Source organism: Microcaecilia unicolor, chromosome 13 (assembly GCF_901765095.1).
Source record: "Microcaecilia unicolor chromosome 13, aMicUni1.1, whole genome shotgun sequence".
NCBI classification, from domain to species: Eukaryota; Metazoa; Chordata; class Amphibia; order Gymnophiona; family Siphonopidae; genus Microcaecilia; species Microcaecilia unicolor.
The window spans coordinates 55,788,232-55,810,041 of record NC_044043.1 but is presented as its reverse complement, the minus strand read 5'-3'; the positions used below and the strand labels follow the sequence as shown (position 1 = coordinate 55,810,041).

Sequence of the window (21,810 nt, the reverse complement as noted above, 5' to 3'; positions counted from 1 at the left end):
CTGCACAAATAAGAGGACCTTAAACTGAATCTGATATGACACTGGCAGCCGGGGACTATCAAACACTTTCCTAATAGTGGTATCCTGCATTGCCTGAAGACACTTCAGGTTGGAGGCCCTGACAAAGTAAACAGAATTACAATAGTCAAAGTGCAAAACACAAGGGCATGAACAAAAGCGATAGTAAACGGAATAATAATGCTCTAGTATCAAGGAGAAAACGCCTCTCTCCTATAATAGGATTGCATTCCTTGGATTGTTGTAAACTGCCTTGTTTATTTTATGAGGAAAGGTGGTATGCCAAATAAACCTGGTCCTGGAGGCACGCCAGCCAGTCAGGTTTTCAGGATACCCACAATGAATATTCATGAGAGAGAGTGGTATAATTTCTCACCATAAAAATCCCATTTAACTCCTGTCACTATCTTCCCCAAACATCCCTCTATTCATCACTAGATACACTGTGATCCAAGACAAATTTCTCCATTTGTACAAGGCTTCTTTGATGTGACAAGGTCTACCCAGATGACCAGGAAAGCATTTTTGGCCACAACTGAGTTTCTAACATGCACTATGGCACATGTATTTCAAATCGGCTAGTTCTCAACAAACCAGACTAGGGGGCCAAAGAAATAAAGGTCTAGATTCTATATATAAATGCCTAAAAATGTGCACCAAAATGAAATCTGCTTAAGCGCATTTTATAAAGTATGCCTTACTGTAGGCGTACCTTTTAGAATAAGCCTAAATTTCCGCGTGGTTTATAGAATATTTAAGTTCTGGTCCACGTGACTAAATTTAGTCGCAGCCAATTACGCCACAATCCTGATGCCTAAATTAAGCACTGAGCAGAGATGTATTCTATAACAACGCGCATGGATTTTAGATACACCCATTCCACACCCCCTTTTCAACTATATGACTTAGAAATTACACACACCACAGGATATGCTTTGCAAGTAGTGCATGTAAATTCTAATGAATGCCAATTAGTGCTTGTAATTGGTTGTTGACATCCAATTATCAGTGCTGATTAGCTTGTTATGGAATATGCTCCGATTTCCACACAGAAATCTCAGCATGATGTATAGAATCCTGGGGAATGTGTGCTAGGTTTTGCACAGTGGTTGGATTGGCTTAAGCATACAGTGCTGTGGGTGCCCTATGCAATAACAAGATTTATGCATGTGGTAACTGTATACAAATTGTCACATAGTTATCAGAGAATACCACATTTAAATCCATACTAGTACAGCCATTAGCTATTCAGCACCGATGCAGCAAAACGCAAGAGTAGTCCAAGGGTTAGTACAGTAGCCTGAGAACCCAGGGAACTAGGTTCAATTCCCACTGTAGCTCCTTGTGACTGTGGGCAAGTCACTTAACCCTCCATTACCCCAAGCACAAAACTTAGATTGAGAGCCTACTAAGGATAGAGGAAGTACCATCACTTTGGTTGTACCACAGAAAGGCAGTATATCAAAACTATTATCCTCACAGAAGACCAAAGGCAGAGCACAACATCAGAGTCCTAACACAGGAGTAAAAAGTTAACCTGATTCTTCTATGGTCAGAGGTAGTGAGGATTTCAAGCCTGTTTCTTTTCTTTACTGTGAGCATATAAGACCCAAGACATTTTTTTGGATTCCATAAAGAGCACAAATCAGACAGAACTGAGCAGGGGGTGTGCTGGAATAAAGAACTGTCGAGAGTTGCATGCTAGAGATGACGGGGACAAACTTTGTTCCCGCTCCGTCCCAGTGGGGTTCTGTCCCTGTTCCCGTCAGTTCTGTCCTCATCTGCACAAGCCTTGAACACTTATGATTTTATATTTAAATATAAAAAGGAACAATATTCTGTAAAACTGTTGTTTATAAATCACAAATAGAAAACAATAATAACAATGAGCTTCTGAAATAATCTCTCCCCTTCCAACTCCAACAATATCTGACTGTTACTACCCCAAGGAACCCTAATCTACCCTGTTAAAATGTCCAACCTGCTCATTATGCCCTATGAAGCACTGTTACGATTTTTTAATCTGTGGATGAATAATAAGTCATCAACAATCTCAAGATTTAGTCTAGATCTCCTGTCTTCCATAGTCCTTCCAGCAATAGGAAATGTCTTCTCAGAGTGCCCAGAATCCCCCCAAGTTTTGCCAGTTTGCTTGTTTTACCAAAAAATCAAAACATCCTTCATCTGTATCACATAAACAATTGTCCAATTCATTAACAATAGCCTTCAAAGGAGGCATTGTTCCATATAAGTCACTCATTAAATTGCTAGCATCCATTCTGTTGGCGGGGGGAGGGGGGGGGGGGCTCTTCCACAGATGTAACACTTTCTGGGAATGTGGATTGTGGAGGATCCTGCGTTGTTGATGTTAATGGACTTAAGCCATTTCAATCTGGTTTTGGTACAACCTCAAAGTTTCGGTTGCCTATTTTTTTAATATCATCTGGGAAGATAATTGGATTGTCTTTCAGATGTGGATGTAGAATCAACACTGTGTAGTAGATGAACAGGAAAATAAGTCAATTAAGTGTTGGAAATGCCTGAAACAATGGGCGAATCTGTTGCACTAACAGTACGATGCTTGAGCAACTAGGCACGTGATGGAAGGACTTTGCAGATGGTAGGAGTCTGATAGCAGACAAGACTCTTGTTGCCACTTCAAAGGCAGACTAGACACAAATGATGTCATGGACCAGTGCTTCATTTACATCCAAAAGCAGTTTTTTATCATTGAATTCAGTTGCCAGTTGTCTAAGATGTGTTAAGTTTTTACATATTGATACTAGCATTTTATGCTGTTCAAGGCTAGTTGCAAGCTTTTAGAGAATGACGCGGGGACAAAGTTTGTCCCCATCCCTGTGAGCTCTGTCCCCGTCTCTACCATTAACCACGGGGCCCCATCCTTGTATCATTCTCTATTGCATGCATGCATGGTGGATCTGTGCACCAAAAAATTGTGGCACCTGAAGTTGCATATGCATAGATCTTGCAGGTGCTAGAATGCTATTCTGCACAGAAATATTGGGATTGCAAAAACCTTTAGACACCGCGTAGCATTCCAACACATGCACAGATGCAGGTACCGATACTAATTTTTTTGCATGCAAGATAGAGCTGCTGATAGTTCTGACCCATGTGCACGTGCATCCAGTCCGCTTTCCCATACTAGTGTATATTTTTGTATACTACTTAGTTACTGCAGTGGAGAGCAAAACTTTAGCATTATTCTTGCATTAAGATGCCGTGAGGCATGAACTTCACTCCTAAACTGGACTATGCTATGGTGCTAAAGAAAAGCTGCCTCCCAGAATTTATTAAGATGTAAATACATACAGGGTCACACATCAAGATGCAGCTGGAAATTATTTTTAATCAGACTGGTGGCACCCAATACAGTTAGAACTTCTACGGTATCAGTCTGCCATTTTCTTGCTGTGGTCTCTGAGCACATTTGTAGGTACTGAGGATCTTCTCCACCTCTAGTAAATAATAGTCACAGATGCTTTTTTACTTTAGTAAGGCCATTTTTGTACTTTTCTCCTTTATCACAACATCCAGTTTTTTTTTGCTTCGAGTGTATTAATGGTGATCATAACTTTATCATTCTCCAGAAAACTCAGTGGTTTCCTGATACTAATATCTACTATAATAAAACTCACCCTCAACGTTCTGAGGACACTGACGTCAGTGAAGCCAAGCTCTGACTTCCTTCAAAAATGTTCGAAGGTTCGTGGTGGTGAAGCCACCAAAATCGCTCCGGGCCTCGCCCTCGAGGGCGGAGCAATGGCAGAACAACGAAGGGGTTGGCAGGGAGGTGGGAAATCGCTCTGGGCCCCGCCCTCGCGTCAAACATCATGACAGGGGCAGAGCAATGCCAGAACAACGAAGGGGTTGCCCAGGGACGGAGGGGGGTGTAGGCGATGAAAACCTTGCTAGCGCCCATTTCATTTGCTCTGAAACGGGCTTCTTTTACTAGTGTTATAATATTTTTTTCTGTGATAAGAGAGCTTCAGGTTCATAAGACATAATATGAATAGGCAATCTATTCAGGTGTGCTGTAAATTTCTTTTTAATTAATTAAGCCTTTGGCTCCCAATATGATGGGAAATATTTACTGCTGATTTTCTTGGTCTGACTGCATTTCTTGGTACTTGGTACTCTACATGATTCAGAGTAACCACCAGGGATGAACCCCTCTATGATCAGCGCTTCCCCGTTTGAAACAGTACATGTTAAATAAAAAAGAAAGTCCCACTCATTCACAACAGGCTCCCAGGAACAGGTTATAATTCTTATGTCTTTTCAGGCACTTACTTTGCACAATCTGCAGCAGTTCTTGGCTTGGGAATTGTGCTAGTGGGATTCAATGGGCCCTTAGCATGTAAAAACGTCCTCTGACTGTATAGAGATTATCCCTTTCCCTTAATAGAGGTCAATTTCCCTGGAAAGATGAGAAAGAGCGTCAGTTCTCCAACAACTTGCAGAAGAGCAGGAAAGGGATTGGGTTTCTGAATTGAACTCATGCCTTTCTCAGTAGTAGTTCAAAGTGAGGCACAAGTACAGCTAGTATTTTACTGGCCCCAGAGTGCTCACAATCTAATTCTGCACCTGAGGTAATAGCAGGCTATGTGACTTGCACAAGATCACAAGGAGCAGCTGTGAGATTCGAACCCTAGCTTCTCTGGTTCTTAGCCTGCTACTTTAACCATTAGGCAGCTATCCTGGGAGAGGGTCTCTGTGCTTTTACTTTCCTCTGCTAATAGCATATCATTCAGAAGGCTTCTGTTGTGGAAAGAAATGTGATTACATTTTCCAAGGATTTTCATTTTTTAAAACTGCAGTTACCTACCTGTAGCCTCTACCAGAGACTTGTCCACCTGTGATTTGAACAGATACCATTGCCTTTTTACTGGTATTCCTTCCCTAGTAGAGTAGCCTAATGTCTAGCACAGTGAGATGAACATGGTGAACCAGGTTCAATTCCCACCACCATTTCTTGTGACCCTGGGCAAGTCACTTAACCCTCCATTACTCTACTAGGGACACAGAAAGTACCTGCATATAATAAATGTAACCACTTTGGTTGTACCACAGCAAGACAGTATATCAAATCCATAACCTTTACCTGTGCATCTGAATGCCCTTTATCTTATTCCTAGGTCTCTTTTAATTCCATTATTTTCACAGCTTCACAGTCTTAAACTACAAGATTAGCACAGTTTATCATAGAGTGGGCAACCACAGTCTTCAAGGACCACAACTCAACTGGGTTTTCAAGATTTCCATAATGAATATTGCACGCACTGCTTCCAATGTATGAAAATAGACCTTATGCATATTCATTGTGGAAATCTTGAAAACCCAACTGGGTTGTGGCCCTCAATGACCATGATTACTCCCCCCCCCCCCCCCCCCGCTCTATCATAGTAACACTTCTGTGTTTAAAGTTCCCCCTATAAATCATCTCTTCACTTTTCCATGTGAAGTACGTGCCAATGTGACAGCTGGCTGGGGATCTAATCTGCTTTTCAGTGAAAGTACAGTGTTGTGTGCAATGTTCTGCTAAAGATCAGCGCCTTCATATCCAAATAATGATTCATAACAGAGGTTTTCCAAATCTTTATGGACACATTGCACAATAGGAATTAAAGAAACAGCCAAATGAAGAACGGCGTTTTAATCATTATTAACTATCATATTGCACAGTGGAGATGATGCATGAGTTAGAGCTAAATTAAACAGAGCTTTACAGGCAGAAACTGTAAGAGCAAACTGTTTATTCAGGAATAAACAGACCTATGAAAACAGCTTATGAATTCCTACTGGTTATCTGGCCAACAGGAACCAATTAATCTGTCACTGCCAGCACACAGAGGTGCTACTGCTACTGTACCTTCCTCAAGCTTCTAGTTTCAGGTTTCTAGAAAAAGCACACTTACTTATCCATAACCGTAACAGGGGTTCTCTAGAGCCAAGCTGGGAATGGAGCCATAGGCTGGGTGATTCCAGAGCTTATTGTCAGCTCTTCCTCTTATATAAGTATTGCTATACTGGGACAGACCAAAGGTCCATCGAGCCCAGCATCCCGTTTCCACCAGTGGCCAATCCAGGTCACAAATACCTGGCAAGATCCCACAAAGTACATAACATTTTATGCTGCTTATCCCAGAATTAAGCAGTGGAGTTTCCCCAAGTCCATTTTAATAATGGTCTATGGACTTTTCCTTTAGGAAGCCGTCCAAACCTTTTTTTAAACTCAGCTAGGCTAATCACCTTTACCACATCTCTGTCTTTTTTTTCTTTAATAAAACTTAGGTGAAAAGATCATTTAAAACAATTTTTAAACTCAAGTGAACATGTGATCTAGAACTGATTGTCTAAACACACAGTTGCTACAAGAAATATAACTAAGCTGTATGGTCCATGCAGTCTGCCCAAAATAAACTCATAGTATAAGGTATGATTCATATACTTGATCCTGATTTGTCCTTGTCATTTTCAAGTTAGACTGTAGACGTCTGCCCGGCCCTGGCTTTGCTTCCCAATTACTGGTGTTGCCATCTAATCACTGAGAAGCTTGTTGTTTCCATGCCTTCTATACAGGATTTCTTTGTGTATATCCCACACATTTTTCATCTCCACCACCTCCTGTGGGAGGGCATACTAGGTATCTGCCACCCTCACCATGAAGAAGTACTTCCTGACATTAGTCCTGTGTTGCCCCCCCACCCGTTTATACTTTTACCAAAGCTGTAATGTTTGGCAAAAGTACGAACAGCTGCCCAAGTGGCAGCTTTCCAAATGTCCACAAAGGTGGTTGCCCCAAGATTCACCACGTTAGTGGCCTTAGCCAAAATGCATCCTGGCATTTGCTTATGTGCCTCATAATAACAGCAGTCAATACAGTCAGGAATCCATCTGGATAAAGGTAGAAAACAGCCCAATGCAGGTTTGGCTTGCTTTAAAGCTTATCTGCAGTCCCAACACATGTAGTGTCTGCTAAAGTGGAATGTGGTTTTTAAAAGAGTATTAGACTAGTTTTGGCAAGAAATTGTCATGTGTATGAAGGACAACTCTTCTCAGGAAAAAGCTGAGTATAGCAGTAATAGTTTACGAGGGCTTGTAAGTCACTGACTCACCTTGTAGAGATGATGGTCACCAGAAACAGCATCTTCAAGAGATAAGATGAAGGGGTACACTAGTTGGGGGTTTGAAAGAAATCTATGCAAGCTTGAGTGAGTACTAAATTCAAATCCCAAGGAAGTGGTGGGGTTTCGATGGGGGGCTTTGTCTTTCGAACAGCAAATTTCACAGGTGGTCCATAAAGGCTTTGTCGTATCCATTCAGTTCGCAAGTACCTTGATTTTTCTTCTGTACATACTTTTATCCATTCTTTCATCATTTCCAGATTAAAATACTGCATATGCAAGTATCCCTCAATGCCAGGCTTCAGACTTCAGCAATTTGTCTGTTTCAGGCTAAGAAGTTCAATCGTATTACCCCTCTTTTTGCAGACACATTGGCTTCCCATAAAGTATCAGATTTGGTTTAAAGTTTTAGTTATCACCTAGAAGGTACTGCACACAGGATCCCCCTACTTACCTCGCCGCCCAGGTCACTCCTTATACCCCTAGGTGTTTACTTCAATCCACTGTTACTAAACGCTTGGTTTCTCCCCCTTTGAAGTCTGCTCACTATGAGACCAGTAGGGTGTCAGCGTTCTACCTGGCACTATGCCTCTGGAATAATCTTCCGCCTATTATTAGATCAGAGCTCTCTTTGCCAAAATAAAAAAAAACTACTTAAAGCTTTTTTCATCAAGCATTTAAATTTACCCATTATCTAAAATTCTCTGTTCATAGCCTGAAGTTAGACAGATTTACCTATTGCCTAGCTTCTTTGTTTCAACCCGACAGCTAGACAGTTAGTTAGAATGACAGCCCTTTCTTCCCTCCCCTTCTTTCTCCTTGTCTCTTTATCCTTATCCAATTTGATGACTGAGTGTTCATCCTGTCTTATTTAATTTGTAGTTCCTTTCCAATCTATTTTAATTTGCTTTGCTATATGAACCACTTTGACCTTTTATTAGTAAAGGCGGTATATCAAGTTCTACAATAAACAATTACAGTCCCCTCATAAATCTTGAGATTATAGAATAAACAGAGACTGGTTTCGCGATACACTGCATTAGGAGAAAGCTGCAGAAAGACTATTTTTTGAGTTTGAAAGATGCAGAAGATAATCATGAGGAAGGAAACTGGGCAAGTTGAAATATCTTGCAGGTGAGGCGCACGCCAAATTGCAAAGTGCTTCCATTTAGATTTAATGTACTTTCTCACTTAAGGTTTCATTGAGGCCAGGAGAACCTGCAGCACCTTGTTGTATGCTAGAAAATAGGACATCAGTCTGTCTTCAGTTCTCATGCAATCAGAGAGACTGTAGGTTGGGATGCAGGAGGTGACCCTCCCTGTTGGGTCAGGAGATGCCCTGGTACTCAGATCAAGAGGCTGTTGTTGAGCTAGTATCAGCAGCCATGGGAATAAGTCATTTATTTATTTATTGCATTTGTATCCCACATTTTCCCACCTATTTGCAGACTCAATGTGGCTTACAATAATACATCAATAAGGCCTGAGTGCAACTTTTGTCAGTATTAAAATAGGCAGAAAGGCACAGGAGTCCTCAGCCACAAGGGATGTGGATGGCATTGTGAGACAGCCTGTGTTTAGCTGGTTTCCTGGAGCAGAAGAGAAAACGTTGGCATTCAATCCTGTAGTGAACAAATCCATCAAAGATTCGCCCCAACATTGGAAAATCCTGTGTGCTACTGTGTTATTTAAAGACCACTTGTGTGGGTGTAGCTGACAATTGAATCTGTCTGCCAATTGGTTGCCTTGGCCAGGCAAATATGATGCTTCTAGGCTAGCTTGCAAAGAGTTGGCAAGACTACATATCTTGATTGCCTCCTGGTAGAGAGAAGCCCTGAATCTCTCTGTTCAGATAAAACATTACTATTTAGTTAAACTGATGCAGAATATTGTGCTCTGTAACTACTGTTGGAAAGTCCTAAGGCCATTAAAGATGACTCATAGTTCTAGAAAACTGACATGGATGGCCCATTCCTACGGTTTCCAATAGCTTTAAGAGCAGACCTGGAGGAGATGTGCTCTCCATCCTGTTGAAGAGGCATCAGTTCTTAGGAGAGCATCATAAGGAGCCTGCTGAAAAGGAAATTCATTCTACATACAAACATAGTAAATGTCAGCAGATAAAGACCTGCACAGTCCATCCAGTTTGCCCAACAAAGTGGCCAGAGTTGAATCTGACACTCTGCACAGGTTCTACATCTTCATGATTAAACAATGGTATACTTAAATCTGTCTCTCCCTGACAATTTTGGGACGCAGACCATAGAGGTCCTACTGGAGTTGCCATCGAAGTACACTCCAGCCTTGATCCTGATCTGTTTTTGTCATTTAGACTTGGTCTTACTTCCCAACCTCTGAAGCTGCTGTCAAAGCTCAGTCTAGTTATGGATTTCAAACTCTAACTGGAAGAGGTAAGGATGTGGGCAATTCTCAGTTCTGGGTGGTCTTCGGAAAGGGACCTGGCCTTCAAAATTGAGTCTCTATTCACAATAAACTATTTTCAGTAGCCACAAGTCAGTCTTGATGGTCTGCCAGGCAGCCATGAAAATGTGAAGATGTAGGTCAAAAATTAGGCTTTTGGGGGTGGGGGGGTGCAGAAGGTATCAGCTTATTTCCTTGCACACTGGCTTGGTTTTCTGCACATATGGTTGCAAACACTAGTGCTGCATTTGAAATGACGACAGACCTGGTAATGGGTATGGGGCTAGAAGGCTTAGGTGAGGTGGATATAGTCTCCAGTAAGGTACAGAGAAGGTGTGTTCTGTGGCAGATGACGATAGCTCATGTACTGCTAAAGTATGCTCTTTGATAAAGAGACTGTATCCTTTATCCCTGAGATTATCTCCAAGGCACCTTGCAGCCAAAATTCAGTCATGAAGATCTTCCTACAAACTGGAAGCGGCAAGTCAGGATCTCTACCCTGCATCAAGTAGAACTTGTAGCCCTCCAAGCGGTTCCAAGTCAAACTTTCGCTAGCTGCTCCCCCCCCCCCACCCCACCCAAATTCAGTCTCCACAAGTCTTACCACAGATGAGAAAGGCTCTCCAGCAAACCTCTTTGGTTGTTGGGTTGGAAAAGGAGAGCTGTACAGGAAACATGGGAGAGGTGAAGGGAGGTAAGAAATAAATTTGCAGGGCAGCAGAGAGTGATCTGAAAACCTCCAGATATGACTCTGCAGACTTAAGCCATCCACAATGCTCAACTGGGGACCAGTTGACCAACTAGTCCATGAACAAATCACTCAGAATCAGAGGCTGAAAGGTGTGTCCATCCACCTGCTGGAGACAGAACAAAGTTGAGACATATCCAACTCCTCAGTATTTTCTATCCCACAGGTTCTGGAATAGTGGGAAGCTACATAATGGAATGACTCTTTAGAATTGTTAAGAAACTGCAGTAATGGAATTGATGTCCTGTGAATTACATGAAATGTTCAGCGGGATAACTTGTTAGGAAACTTTAGATATGAGGTGTCGTCCTACTGCAAACCTGGGGGGGGGGGGGGGTGGATTCTGCATGAGCTGGAGGTTCATGGTGTTATTCGAATCTCATCCACGAGAGAGTTAAGACAGGGTCACTTTCTTGAAGTGCTGGCATGGACGTTTCCAGCCTCAAAGCACATTTAGAAGGGGGGTTGTGGCTTTTTCAGTGCAACTGGTTCTGTTTTTGATTACTGATAGAGCAGGTTCTGGCCAAGGAAGGCAGTACTGACTAATTTTCTCTTGTGTTCCTTGACAAAAGCTTTTTCTGTGTCTAGCCCTGAAAGCAGAACTGGAGAGCTGAATAGACTCCCCATGAAGGCAGAACTACTGCTCCTACCCAGGTTCCCAGCGCTCCACACTGCTTTTCCGGCTTTTGGTGAAGAGGCCCGAGGTACCCTTACGGAACCCATCTGGGCAATGGGCCCGAGTGCATTTGCTCCTGCTGCTACCCTGCCCAGATCCCTGAGAAGAGAGATCAGTTAGTGGGGGTGGTTGGCAGCCATTTTCATTTTTGCTTTCCCTTCTTCTTTATTATTATGGGAGAGCTTAGAAGCACATCCATTGCATCAGGCAGATGATTAAAGAACTGAGGAGAGAAGATAACCATAAGCAGTACAGGAACTTCTCATTCATGCACAGGAGGGGTCCACGGAGCTTCTCTTAAGCTTTTGAGAACTACCCAATCCAGAGCAGTTGATGTGAGACACAAACAGCCTGTGGCTCCATCCCCAGCTTTTCCATGGAGAAATGGTACTACCACAAAACCCCCCACCACAATCCAATAAAAAACAAGGCAACCTGGAAAAATAGGGTCATTTCAGTCATCACTTCTCAGGCGTCTTGTTACAGTACAAACTAGAAGGTGGGGATGGCCCCTTTCTATTTTGGCTGAGTGCTTGCTATAACAACCATTGCCAAAGAAGGCGCCTTAAACTTCTGAGTAGCATATTTTGCTATTCAGTAAATACGAATAATGAAAATTATTATTCAACTGAATATGAATAATGGCCATTGAGCTTTAACATAACAAATAATAAAAGAAGCAGGATTTAGCACAACTCAGCCCCAGATTATTTGTATTCAAATTTAAATCACTATTCAGCCGAATACAAATAATATATTCAGGGCACTATTTGGGGCCAAATCGAATACGAATATTTGGTACAGCCCTGCTTCATATTAAAATGAAAGGTTAAGAGGCACAGAGAATAAAAAGGTTGTTGTTGAGGCACCATTCATAGTACCTGAGGAACGGGCATCATAGTCACTGCTTCAGAGTGCCACCTAGTGGCGGGAGTCAGGGCCTATGGCTGCAGAGTTTCAGAAGGAATCTCCAACCTAGGAATATCCCTGCAATGCCTGGACAAGAACTATTAGGGGAAAAAACTTTTCAGCTTGTTGCAAATGAAGGTCCATAGTTCCAACTTAGCTGTAAGTATAAAGAGAGCAAAAGGCAAATTAGGTGGTCACCCAGGGTGGCAATGAACAGCTGCAGTCAGAGTAAAATAATTGATTCTGACAAGCAAACTCAAAGATCAGCACAGACTTTTACCTGCAGGAGGAGTGGATAATTTTCAAATAGCCCATTTACCTATGTAAATGAGTTTTGCAAATTGCTCTCATTATATATGAGGCAACAAAATGTGATGTCCATCTATGCATTTTTACAGGGCTGTTAAGATTTAGCGATGTTGGGATAACAGTAATTCTTGGGTTAAAAATCTCTGGGAAGGGGACAGCTGAAAGTTTGATTAGAATGTCTAATAACCCCATAGCAGCCCACCACTAAAAAAAAACCAGTTTAATACAGTGGAATATGTTACAAACCATTTGATTGTTTTGGTTTTCTCTCACCCTTAAAAGGTGTACATTTTAAATTATTTAGAAAGAATTTTACATTCTTGCTGAATTTAACAGAATATTGTTTAGTTAACCAAATATTTTACAGTAACCAATGCAAAGCACCAGCCAATCATGTACATTAACCTCACATGAGCTCATCTCATAACACTGAGTAAATGAGAAGCTGCATTTCTTCCTATATAGCAATTAAAGGAAGTACCCACACACCACTGTACTGCCTCATGTGTAAAAGAACTGCAGTCCATTGTTGCTTTTTCAAACCTCAAGAAGGCTGACACACACATTTCTATATACACTGGCAGCAGCAATACACACATCAAGGACCAGTACTGAAAGGCCACAAGGAGAGACTGCTCTGTTCGTTCAATAAGGACATACTTGTGTCTGCTGGCTATGACCCTGTGTGCAAAATCCTACATGATAGCCAAGAATCCCGGGCACAGAACATGAAGTTAGGCAAGAGCTGGAGAGCAGGTCACATCCAGCCTGCGGGAATCAAACTGTAGAAACGAGAGCTGAAAATCCTGAAGGCTTGATTCTGCTGCTACCGGAGGTAATAATCTATGACAGCGGAGAAAGCTGCAAAGCCACCACACCCAATGGTACCTGCCTTCAGGCCAGCTGCAAAATAGGAAAGAGCAAGGTGAGAAGAAATCTATTCCTGTTGAAGGCCCAGAGCAGGGTATTTAACTCCTTATCCTGCCCCTAGGGCTAGCAGTGCAAAAAAACAAAACAAAACAGCACTACACAAGTAGCCAAAAGAATAGCATTAGACCTAAACTTACTATATATAAATGTATAAGGAGCTTACAACATCTTATAGCATGACTGAATCAGAGAACATGTTCACCATCGATCTGACCAAATCTACCCTTCGACTGAACACTGCAGCAGCCAAAGACAGGGTAGTGGTTTTGGATTTAGCTCATGCCTTTCTCAGTAATTCAGGGACAGGTACAATAGGTATTTTCCTGTCCTCAGAGGGCTTACAATCTAAGAGGCTGATGCAGTAACGTGCACTAGGCTCTGCGCATACCCTATGTAGGAACAAGTTTTGTGCATGAGCTGTGTGCAAAGCCTCAGGCAGTCAGTACACTGCACATCTAAATGCATGCTAATGAAGCTGTAGCCAAGTGCAAAGCCTGAGGAACAGTAAAAAGTTAGCTCATTTTTCTGGGGTAGCGTTAATGATGTCATGCCTGTTTCTTTTCTTTACTATGAGTATAATGACCAGCAAGTGGCTTGCATGGATAAAAAAAAAAAAAAAAAGACCAAACTGAGGGGAGAAATTCTGAACAAAGAGTAAAGTGCTAGACTGTTGATAAGTAAGTATTGGTACTCGGACTGCATTTAATGCTTCTGTGCGCAAATGTTATGCACAGAACATACAAATAAAATGTGCATGCAATCCAAGTGACAATACAAATGCTACACAAGACTTTGTCGTCACTAGTTCAGACCTGTGTGTGCTCCCATGTTAACTTAAATTTTGTGCATTCAGCCTGTTTACATGCTATTGTTTACAACACTAGGGAGCAAAGCTTTTGTGTAATGCTTGTGATAGGGAAACTGTGCACCGAGCTTTTACTGCATGAGCACCTAAGGATGTACCTCAGACAATGAAGAATTAAGCCATCTGCCCAAGATCACAATGAGTGGCAGCGAGAACTAAACCCCGGCTTCCCTGGTTCTCAGTCCTCCATGAGGCTATTCAGTTTTAAAGAGCTTGGAAACAGATTTTATCCTCACCTCGGAAGCCGATGGCCCCTCCAGTGATGCACCCACTGATGACACTGTTCTTCCAGTCAGACTTCCCTCGATACTTGGAGAAAAAAAAAAAGGGGAATGCAGTTAAGTCACAGAAGTACAAGCTGTGGCCTACAGTGTCATTTCATATGATAGAAACTGACATTGTCAACACTTTTCCATTTTCCATATACATGTCAATATGGCACATTTATTACCATCCCTATTACTTCATAGCTGTATCTTGATGACACGCACCAACTGCCACAAAATTAAGCACTGACTAGGTGACTCAATTTCAGGTTGGATATTGAGCAGCACAGCTGCAAAAATAATGAAAACCAGCCCACAATTTTGTGCACTTTGGACTAAAAAGTACAAGTTGTATGAAAAAAAAATCTGTTTAATTGCATACTGAATAAAATGCAACATTCAGAACTACAAAGTGCATGGCAAAAATTTACAGGACCAGATGCAATCTGAATAGCTTTGAAATGATGCTGCAAAATCGATGAGAACCTTATCATCTGTCAAAACAGCAAGCACCATGCCATGCACCTATGCTCTAAGAAATGTAGTGGCACCAAGAGAGGCTATATGGTAAACCCCAGACATACTCAAGTGCAAACATCTGGCTACTGCCAGTTTAGCCCCATGTTGGGCAGGAAACAGTACTAAACACTGTCAATCCTTACTTACCGATTCTACCAGGCATTCTGTGCAAGAGAACATTGCCCCCACTATGGCAAAGTTTTTTGCATATGACATTCCTCTTTGTCCCATGTCTTTCAGGACTTCTTTTGCTGTGGGTGTCTTATACGGGTCTTTAGGGTCAAAGCCCACATTTGTATCAATCCCTGCTGTGAACACGCCAAATGCTCCTCCCAAGACAAATCCTAGAACAAAGGAAATGTTAAAAATGATAACTTCATGCTTTATATTACACTATAAATTTCTGAATCATAAGGCAGTTGGAAGAATATGGGTTGCACAGCTCCAGAGCAGCCATAATTTAATGAGCAAATTTTATGGCTGCTCTGGAGCTGTCGGAGAAAAGAGAAGCACAAGCAGGCAGCTGTACCTCCTGGCCCCACCCCCTGTAAATGTTTTTTTTTTTTTTTTTTATTTCCTTGGTGATCCAATGGACCCCAACACCCTGACCACCAGGGGGAAAAAAAAAAAAAGATTCAGGGGTTGGGTATCAGGTCCACCGGACAATCATGAAAAATATTTAAAAAGAGTGGGGTTGGGGGTGGTGCATCAGAGATGTCAAATGCATTTGACAGCTCGGACTCGCAAACAGCAAGCGATGCACAAAGAGGAATCCTTGCAGCTCATTTGCATGTGATCCACCTTTGTGCATTGGGTCGTTAGCGAGTCGCTTTTACCAAGGCAGCCGTATTTTACAGCTGCCTTTGTGCATCGGACCCTTAGAATTAAATAGCTAACCTCAGGGACTTTATTTTAAGTTATTCTGCTCACTTAGCAAAGGAGTTTAGGGAATAGTTATTTTTAGCATATAAAGTCTCTGTTACAGTTCCATAGGCTAGCATTTAAGGGGGTTATTTTACAGTTACTATAGTATCAGTATAAAAGCACAGTTACTAGGCATCTGTGGGTTTGGATAACATAGGAAGGGATCCACTGAAGCATGAAGAATGGTCCAGAAACTGGGAACTAAAATTTAATGCTAAAAATTAAGGGTCAGGCACTTGGGATGCAAAAATCCACATTCTCTGGCAACAAATTCCAGAGTTTAATTACACGCTGAGTGAAGAAATATTTTCTATGGTTTGTTTTAAATTTACTACTTAGTAGCTTCATTGCGTGACCCCTTTCCTCATAGGGAAGTTGTCCATCCCCTTTATCATTTTTGTCGCCCTTCTCTGTAACTTTACTAATTCCACTATATCTTTTTTGAGATGCAGTGGCCAGAATCGCACACAGTATTCAAGGTGCGTTCGCACCATGGAGTGATACAGAGGCATTCTCATTCTTGTTTTCTATTCCTTTCCTAATAATTCCTAACATTCTATTTCCTTTCTTAGCCACCATGGCACACTGAGCAAAGGGTTTCAATGTATTATCAACCGTAACTCCTAATGTGAAACCTTGCATCACATACCTATAGTTTGGGTTCCTCTTTCCCACATGCTATCACTTTGTACTTGATCACATTAAACATCTGCCATTTGGATGCCCAGTCTCATAAGTTCCTCTTGCAATTTAATAACTTTGTGTAATCAGCAAATTTAATTACTTCACTAGTTTATAAATATGTTAACAAGCAGCAGTCCCAACACAGAACCCTGGGGAACCCCACTATCTGCTCTTCCCCATTGAGAATACCAGCCATTTAACCCTACTTTTTTGTTTTCTGTTTTTTAACCAGTTTTTAATCCACAATTAAAGGAAGGACCGGGAAAGAATACAAGTGTGGCCGCTGATAACATGGCAATGGCCACGCGCGAAGCTTAGGCCAGCGCTCCTCCCCCCCCCCCCCCTCTCCTGGGGTGGGGGGAGGGGCAGCTCCTTGTGTGTATATTAGCCGTTGACATCAGCCCAGTGTCAAGAGGAGCTACTGGTGGCCTAACAGGGAGGCAGAAGGGACATCGACCGGGGAGGGGGGGGGGTTTGCTGTCTTTCTGCTGGCAGCCTAAGTTTCTCCAGCCGCTTAGCACCTACAGAATCTCCAGAGTATCACAGTCGCCATATTGGAGGGGCATGCCGGGACCTAGCTATCATCCGTGTTGAGTCAGGGTTTCTGCTTGTGGTACAGGTCAAGGAGGTTTAGCTCCTTGGTACAAGTACCCAGCAGTGGGCAAACATTACTGACGTCATAACTGTGCCCTGTTCCTGGTCATCCAATTGAGATCACAGGCTGTCAGGTTCAATTGGATTTTTTTCTTCCTTATTAACAACTTTAACTGTATGCTGCATTTTGGTTGCTACATACAAATGTGATTCCTATGAATAAGCAAGAATCTGGTATTCCAGAAAAAGAAAATTCCAGCCACAGAGGACAAGGGCCATCCTCCTGCCTGCTCATTATTTTCTTCCACTCAGCTCCTCTTTACCATCATGTCCTTCCTGCTTTTTTACTAGAGTGAAACCTTGCAGTGACTGTGCAGGTTACTGGTAGGCTTTGTTTTCAGCCTAGGAGATAGGGAATGCGATGGCTTGCTTTAGGGCAAGAAGTCGGTTGCCGGAATTAATTACACTGACTCAATTTCGTAAGCATGATTCATGCCTATGCCCCTTGCAAAAAAAAAAAAAGAGGGGGGAGGTTGTGTGAGCACTTCAAATACGTGATGTATGCCCTGGGGCTTGAATTCAGTGGCAGTTATTGTATTACATGCTTCTGGTCATTTTCTGCCCTTTGATCCTGGTCTTCAGATTCTTGCACAGCTGATTCCCCCCTTCCCCCTTTTTGATTGGGCTCTCTTGCACTCATGTTTGCAAATGCTCCTGATTCCTAGGACATTTGGGCATGCCAATTAGACCCTCAGTTGAGGTAATATAGCATAATATAACATAGTAGATGATGGAAGATAAAGACCTGTATGGTCCATCCAGTCTGCCCAACAAAATAAACTTATAGTATAAGGTATAAGATGTATACTTGGTCTTGAATTGCCTTTGCCATTTTCAGGGCACCATTTATACTGATAATTTTCATGTGCTATAGGCAATCCTACAGTTTATCGTTGGATCTCATGTCCCATGCTTCATGCTGCACAAGCATATCACAAGTGTATCTAGCCAGTTCCTACGGCTCAGTTTGCATGGTAATCTCTGCGGCCCAGTGGCACTGATCAACTCTCAATGACTAGGAGTTGAACTCCCCCGGTATCTTTATCACAGGGCTCCAACCCTGTCCCATGCCAGCAGGTATCAGACTCCTTGCTTTTGGAAATGCCCTCTGGGAAGGTACGTCATCTGCCTCTGAATGCATTCTCGCAACATGAGACTTGAGGGCCACTCACCTAAAAGTCAAATGGTCTGGACTCTCAGGTATGCCACTGGCACCAACCTCCAGCTCTATGCTGCTCTCAAATTTGGCATCCCGGGACACATTAATGGTACACCTAGATGGCAATGAAATTGGACCGCTATCATGCTGGACCAGCTTAAAGCTTTGGACTAGGCGTTTGAAAATAGTGAACTGTAAGGTGAGGTAGTGGCACATTCACCTTGGCAAGGTAAAAATGTTTGCACCAATGGGTCACCCCGGCAATCGCTGGAACCTTTCTATTTGGCCGGGCGCATCTTTCAGATGTGGCTCTAGACCTGCTGGTCTGCGATTTTCCAGGAAGCTCTGTGTTCCATTGTTAAAGTTGCCAAAGTTCTCATGCAGCTCCGTTTGTTTGTCCCCCAGTTGGATTGTCTTGGGGGGACCCAGTTCAGCTTCGCCAACCCGGATGTGGCAGAGGTACCCGAGCCCAAATAAACAAGCGCCTGACAACAGCATACAGGCAAATGATTATGGGCCACTTGGACCATAAGACTGAGGCTGCCACAGAACAGTGGTCCTGTTTATCGTGCCTAGCTGGGGCGTGGCAGGCGCAGGAAGGTGAAGACATGTGGCCAGAAAAATGAAGCAGTACTCGGCCTAGCTGGAAGAGAGCACATGATGTACCAAGGTGTACATGAAGGAATACCTCCCTAGCTGGTTGCAAAGTGGGGAGAGGCAACATATGGACTACTGTCTTGAATGGGCTCGGGTAAATCCTTTAATTTGGTTATTCAATTACTTAAATAAAGCTGTGGCCTATGTTCCCACATTTATTACATACAACCTCTGTGTGTCTGTTACATCAATAAGTATAAATTTGCTGTCGCAAATATTGTGTTCTGTACATGATGGAGTGAGCATGCCACTTGCCTATGTTAAAGACGACAAGAATGGCTGCTGAATACATGGCAATGGCCACGCTTGATGCTCAGGCCAGCGCTCCAACCCCCTGAGGTGTGTGTGGGGGGGGGAGGGGTGTCTATCAGCCATTAATGTCAGCCCAGTGTCACGAGCAGCTATTGGTGGCCTGAGTAACTGGGAGGCGGAACGGACATTGACAGAAGGTTCTTTAAAATCCGGTGTTCCGGGGGGGGGGGGGGGGGGGGGGGGGGGTGTTTACTCTCTTTCTGCTGGCAGCCTGATAAGCAGGGAGAGAGGGAAGCTTAAGTGATCTGCTTTCGAGGTTGTCGTCATACTGTCAGTTGGTCTCCGTCAGTATTAGTTCTGTTCACCTCGCTTTGTTGTTATTGTTACAACTTGTCACAGCTGCAGAGGCATCTGAGCCCAAATAAACATACGCCCGACAACAGCATACAGGCAAACGATTATGGGCCACCCGATGATAAGACTGTGGCTGGCACAGGGCAGTGATCCTGTTTATAGCGCTTACCTGGGGCGTGGCGGGTGCGAGAAGGTGAAGACATATGGCCAGAAAACTGAGGCAGTACTACTACTACTACTATTTAGCATTTCTATAGCGCTACAAGGTACTCACAGTGCTGATGGCGGGCCAAGGTGTACATGAAGTAAGGAATACCTCTCTAGTTACAGGTGGACTACTGGCTTGCACGGCTCAGGTTCTTCCTTTAATTTGGATATTCAATTGCTTAAATAAAGCTGTGGCCTATGTTCCCACATCTGTTACATACAACCTTTGTGTGTTTCTGTTACATCAATAAGTAAAAATTTGCTATGTTGCAAATATTGTCTTCTAGCGTGACGGAGTAAGTGTGCCATTTGCTTACGTTAACACTACCTCCTATGCCACGACTTCCTAATTTCCTCAGGAGATGCAGACATCAGCAAGATATTGATCTCCGAACCTATGAGCTATTGGTGGATTGAGTGCGATTGGTGTAGCTTCCATGCTTGGGGGGAGGAAGGTAAGCAGAGGGAATGGCACATCATTTTGGTGGTGGGGGAAGAGAAGCCAATTCAGCACTAGCACCTGCAGCATTTTGGGGGCTCCCGTCTAGCCTACGTTCTCTGAATTACTCTCCATCCCTCACCTCCCACACAGGCCAGGGTCGCCTTGAAGCCGCAGCTCTCCATAAAGCGCTCCACCATCTTCTGCTCGTCGCTCTTTTGGGGAACGGGAATGGGACCCAGACCGCCAGGCTGCAGTGGTCGCGGTTGCCGTTGTTCACCCACCAAGTGCTGCAACAGAACGCTGTACTGAAACGGAGCCGGGGCGACCGGAGGCTCAACGGCCCCGCTCGGCCTGGACGCCGCCATAACAGACCGTCACCCAGCTAAGCCACACACCTAACACAAGGCACGCAAACAGGAAAACTACCCCTCCCATCATGCCCCGCACCGGATGTCGGGGCTCTTTAGTTAGTACAACGACTACAATTCCCTCTATGCTCCGTCAAAGGCACCAGCAGTTTGTAGTTTTTCTGTCTGTTGGGCTGAGCGCTACAGCCCCCGGCAGACTCCGCCCCTTCCCAGGAGGCGGAGCGCTTTGCCAGATTGTGGGGGAGGAGGCGGGGCTATAGGTTCTGAGAGGAGGTTATAGGTGTGTGGAGAGGAAAGGTAAAAGCGTCTTTGCTGCACATCGGCGTCTTGTTACAGTCTCTGGTTCTTCAACTATCCATCACCGTCAATCACCTTCGGCTGACTATTAATAGAAGTGTGGGCAGGCAGCTGTAATTTCTGCAAATGCAAAAAATGCAACTAGCAGGTAAAGCACTACATCTTAGAATTTGTACAGAAATATATAAATAACTCAGATTATGTTAATGGCTTCTAGCAGAAATTTCGGAAATAATGGTTTTGCTTATATTGCAAATGGTGTCTAGGACTTGTCTTACATTAAACACTGCATCGGGGCTCGCGCACATTTTTTTTTTGAAACGATATTCTTGAAGTGTTAAATCTTGCTCATAAAAGCAGTACCACCATATCGCCTAGATGCTGTGCATAATGTCAGATCAATCAGCAAGAGGGATACAAGAAATTCCAAAAAATATCTGCATAGTACACAGCCGATTGATTATACACAGAATTACAAATCTTGCTTCTGTATTATACACAGCCGCTTATACATGGAAATGAACTTATGAAAAAACGTAGGTGTTAATGTTCAACACTATGCCACCCATACAGAGTGAGGAAAGATCATCAAATGAAGCCACTTAGTGTTACTATTCTGTGGAAATTAAAGACTTGCGTGATTTCATAAGATAGTAATTGATATTCATGTGCTAATTATAATGCTCTGGCTTACATTTTAGTACTTTATCCATATAACATGCACTTGTTGAATATGTGTTAAATGGTCTCGAAGCCTACCTTAGGAGCATTTGAGGTGTAGGGGTTTCTTTTCTCTGGCTGTATGACTGGTAGCATAGCCAGACTTGACGTTTTGGGTGGACATCGGGCATCTCTTTTCCTTGCTGGATGGGGGTCTTTTACTAAAGCTTGGCTTGAGTTATCTGTAGCAGGGCCCATAGGAATAAAATGGGCCCTGCCTCAGATAACTCAAGCTAAGGTTTAGTAAAAGACCCCCCCTGTTCTCCAAATTTTAGGTGTTTCA

General features: G+C 43.1%; 1 protein-coding gene across 1 annotated transcript; it reads right to left on the bottom strand.

The window, feature by feature from the left end:
- Positions 1 to 12,435: 12,435 nt before the first annotated feature.
- TIMM22 (translocase of inner mitochondrial membrane 22) lies at positions 12,436 to 20,546 on the bottom strand. The gene is made up of 4 exons (XM_030185683.1): positions 20,282 to 20,546; positions 14,957 to 15,153; positions 14,261 to 14,333; positions 12,436 to 13,132 (listed from the first exon to the last, which is right to left on the bottom strand). Exons 1-4 carry the CDS (start codon positions 20,505 to 20,507, stop codon positions 13,056 to 13,058), a joined length of 573 nt encoding a protein of 190 aa, XP_030041543.1. The 5' UTR covers positions 20,508 to 20,546; the 3' UTR covers positions 12,436 to 13,055.
- Between the last annotated feature and the right edge of the window lie 1,264 nt (positions 20,547 to 21,810).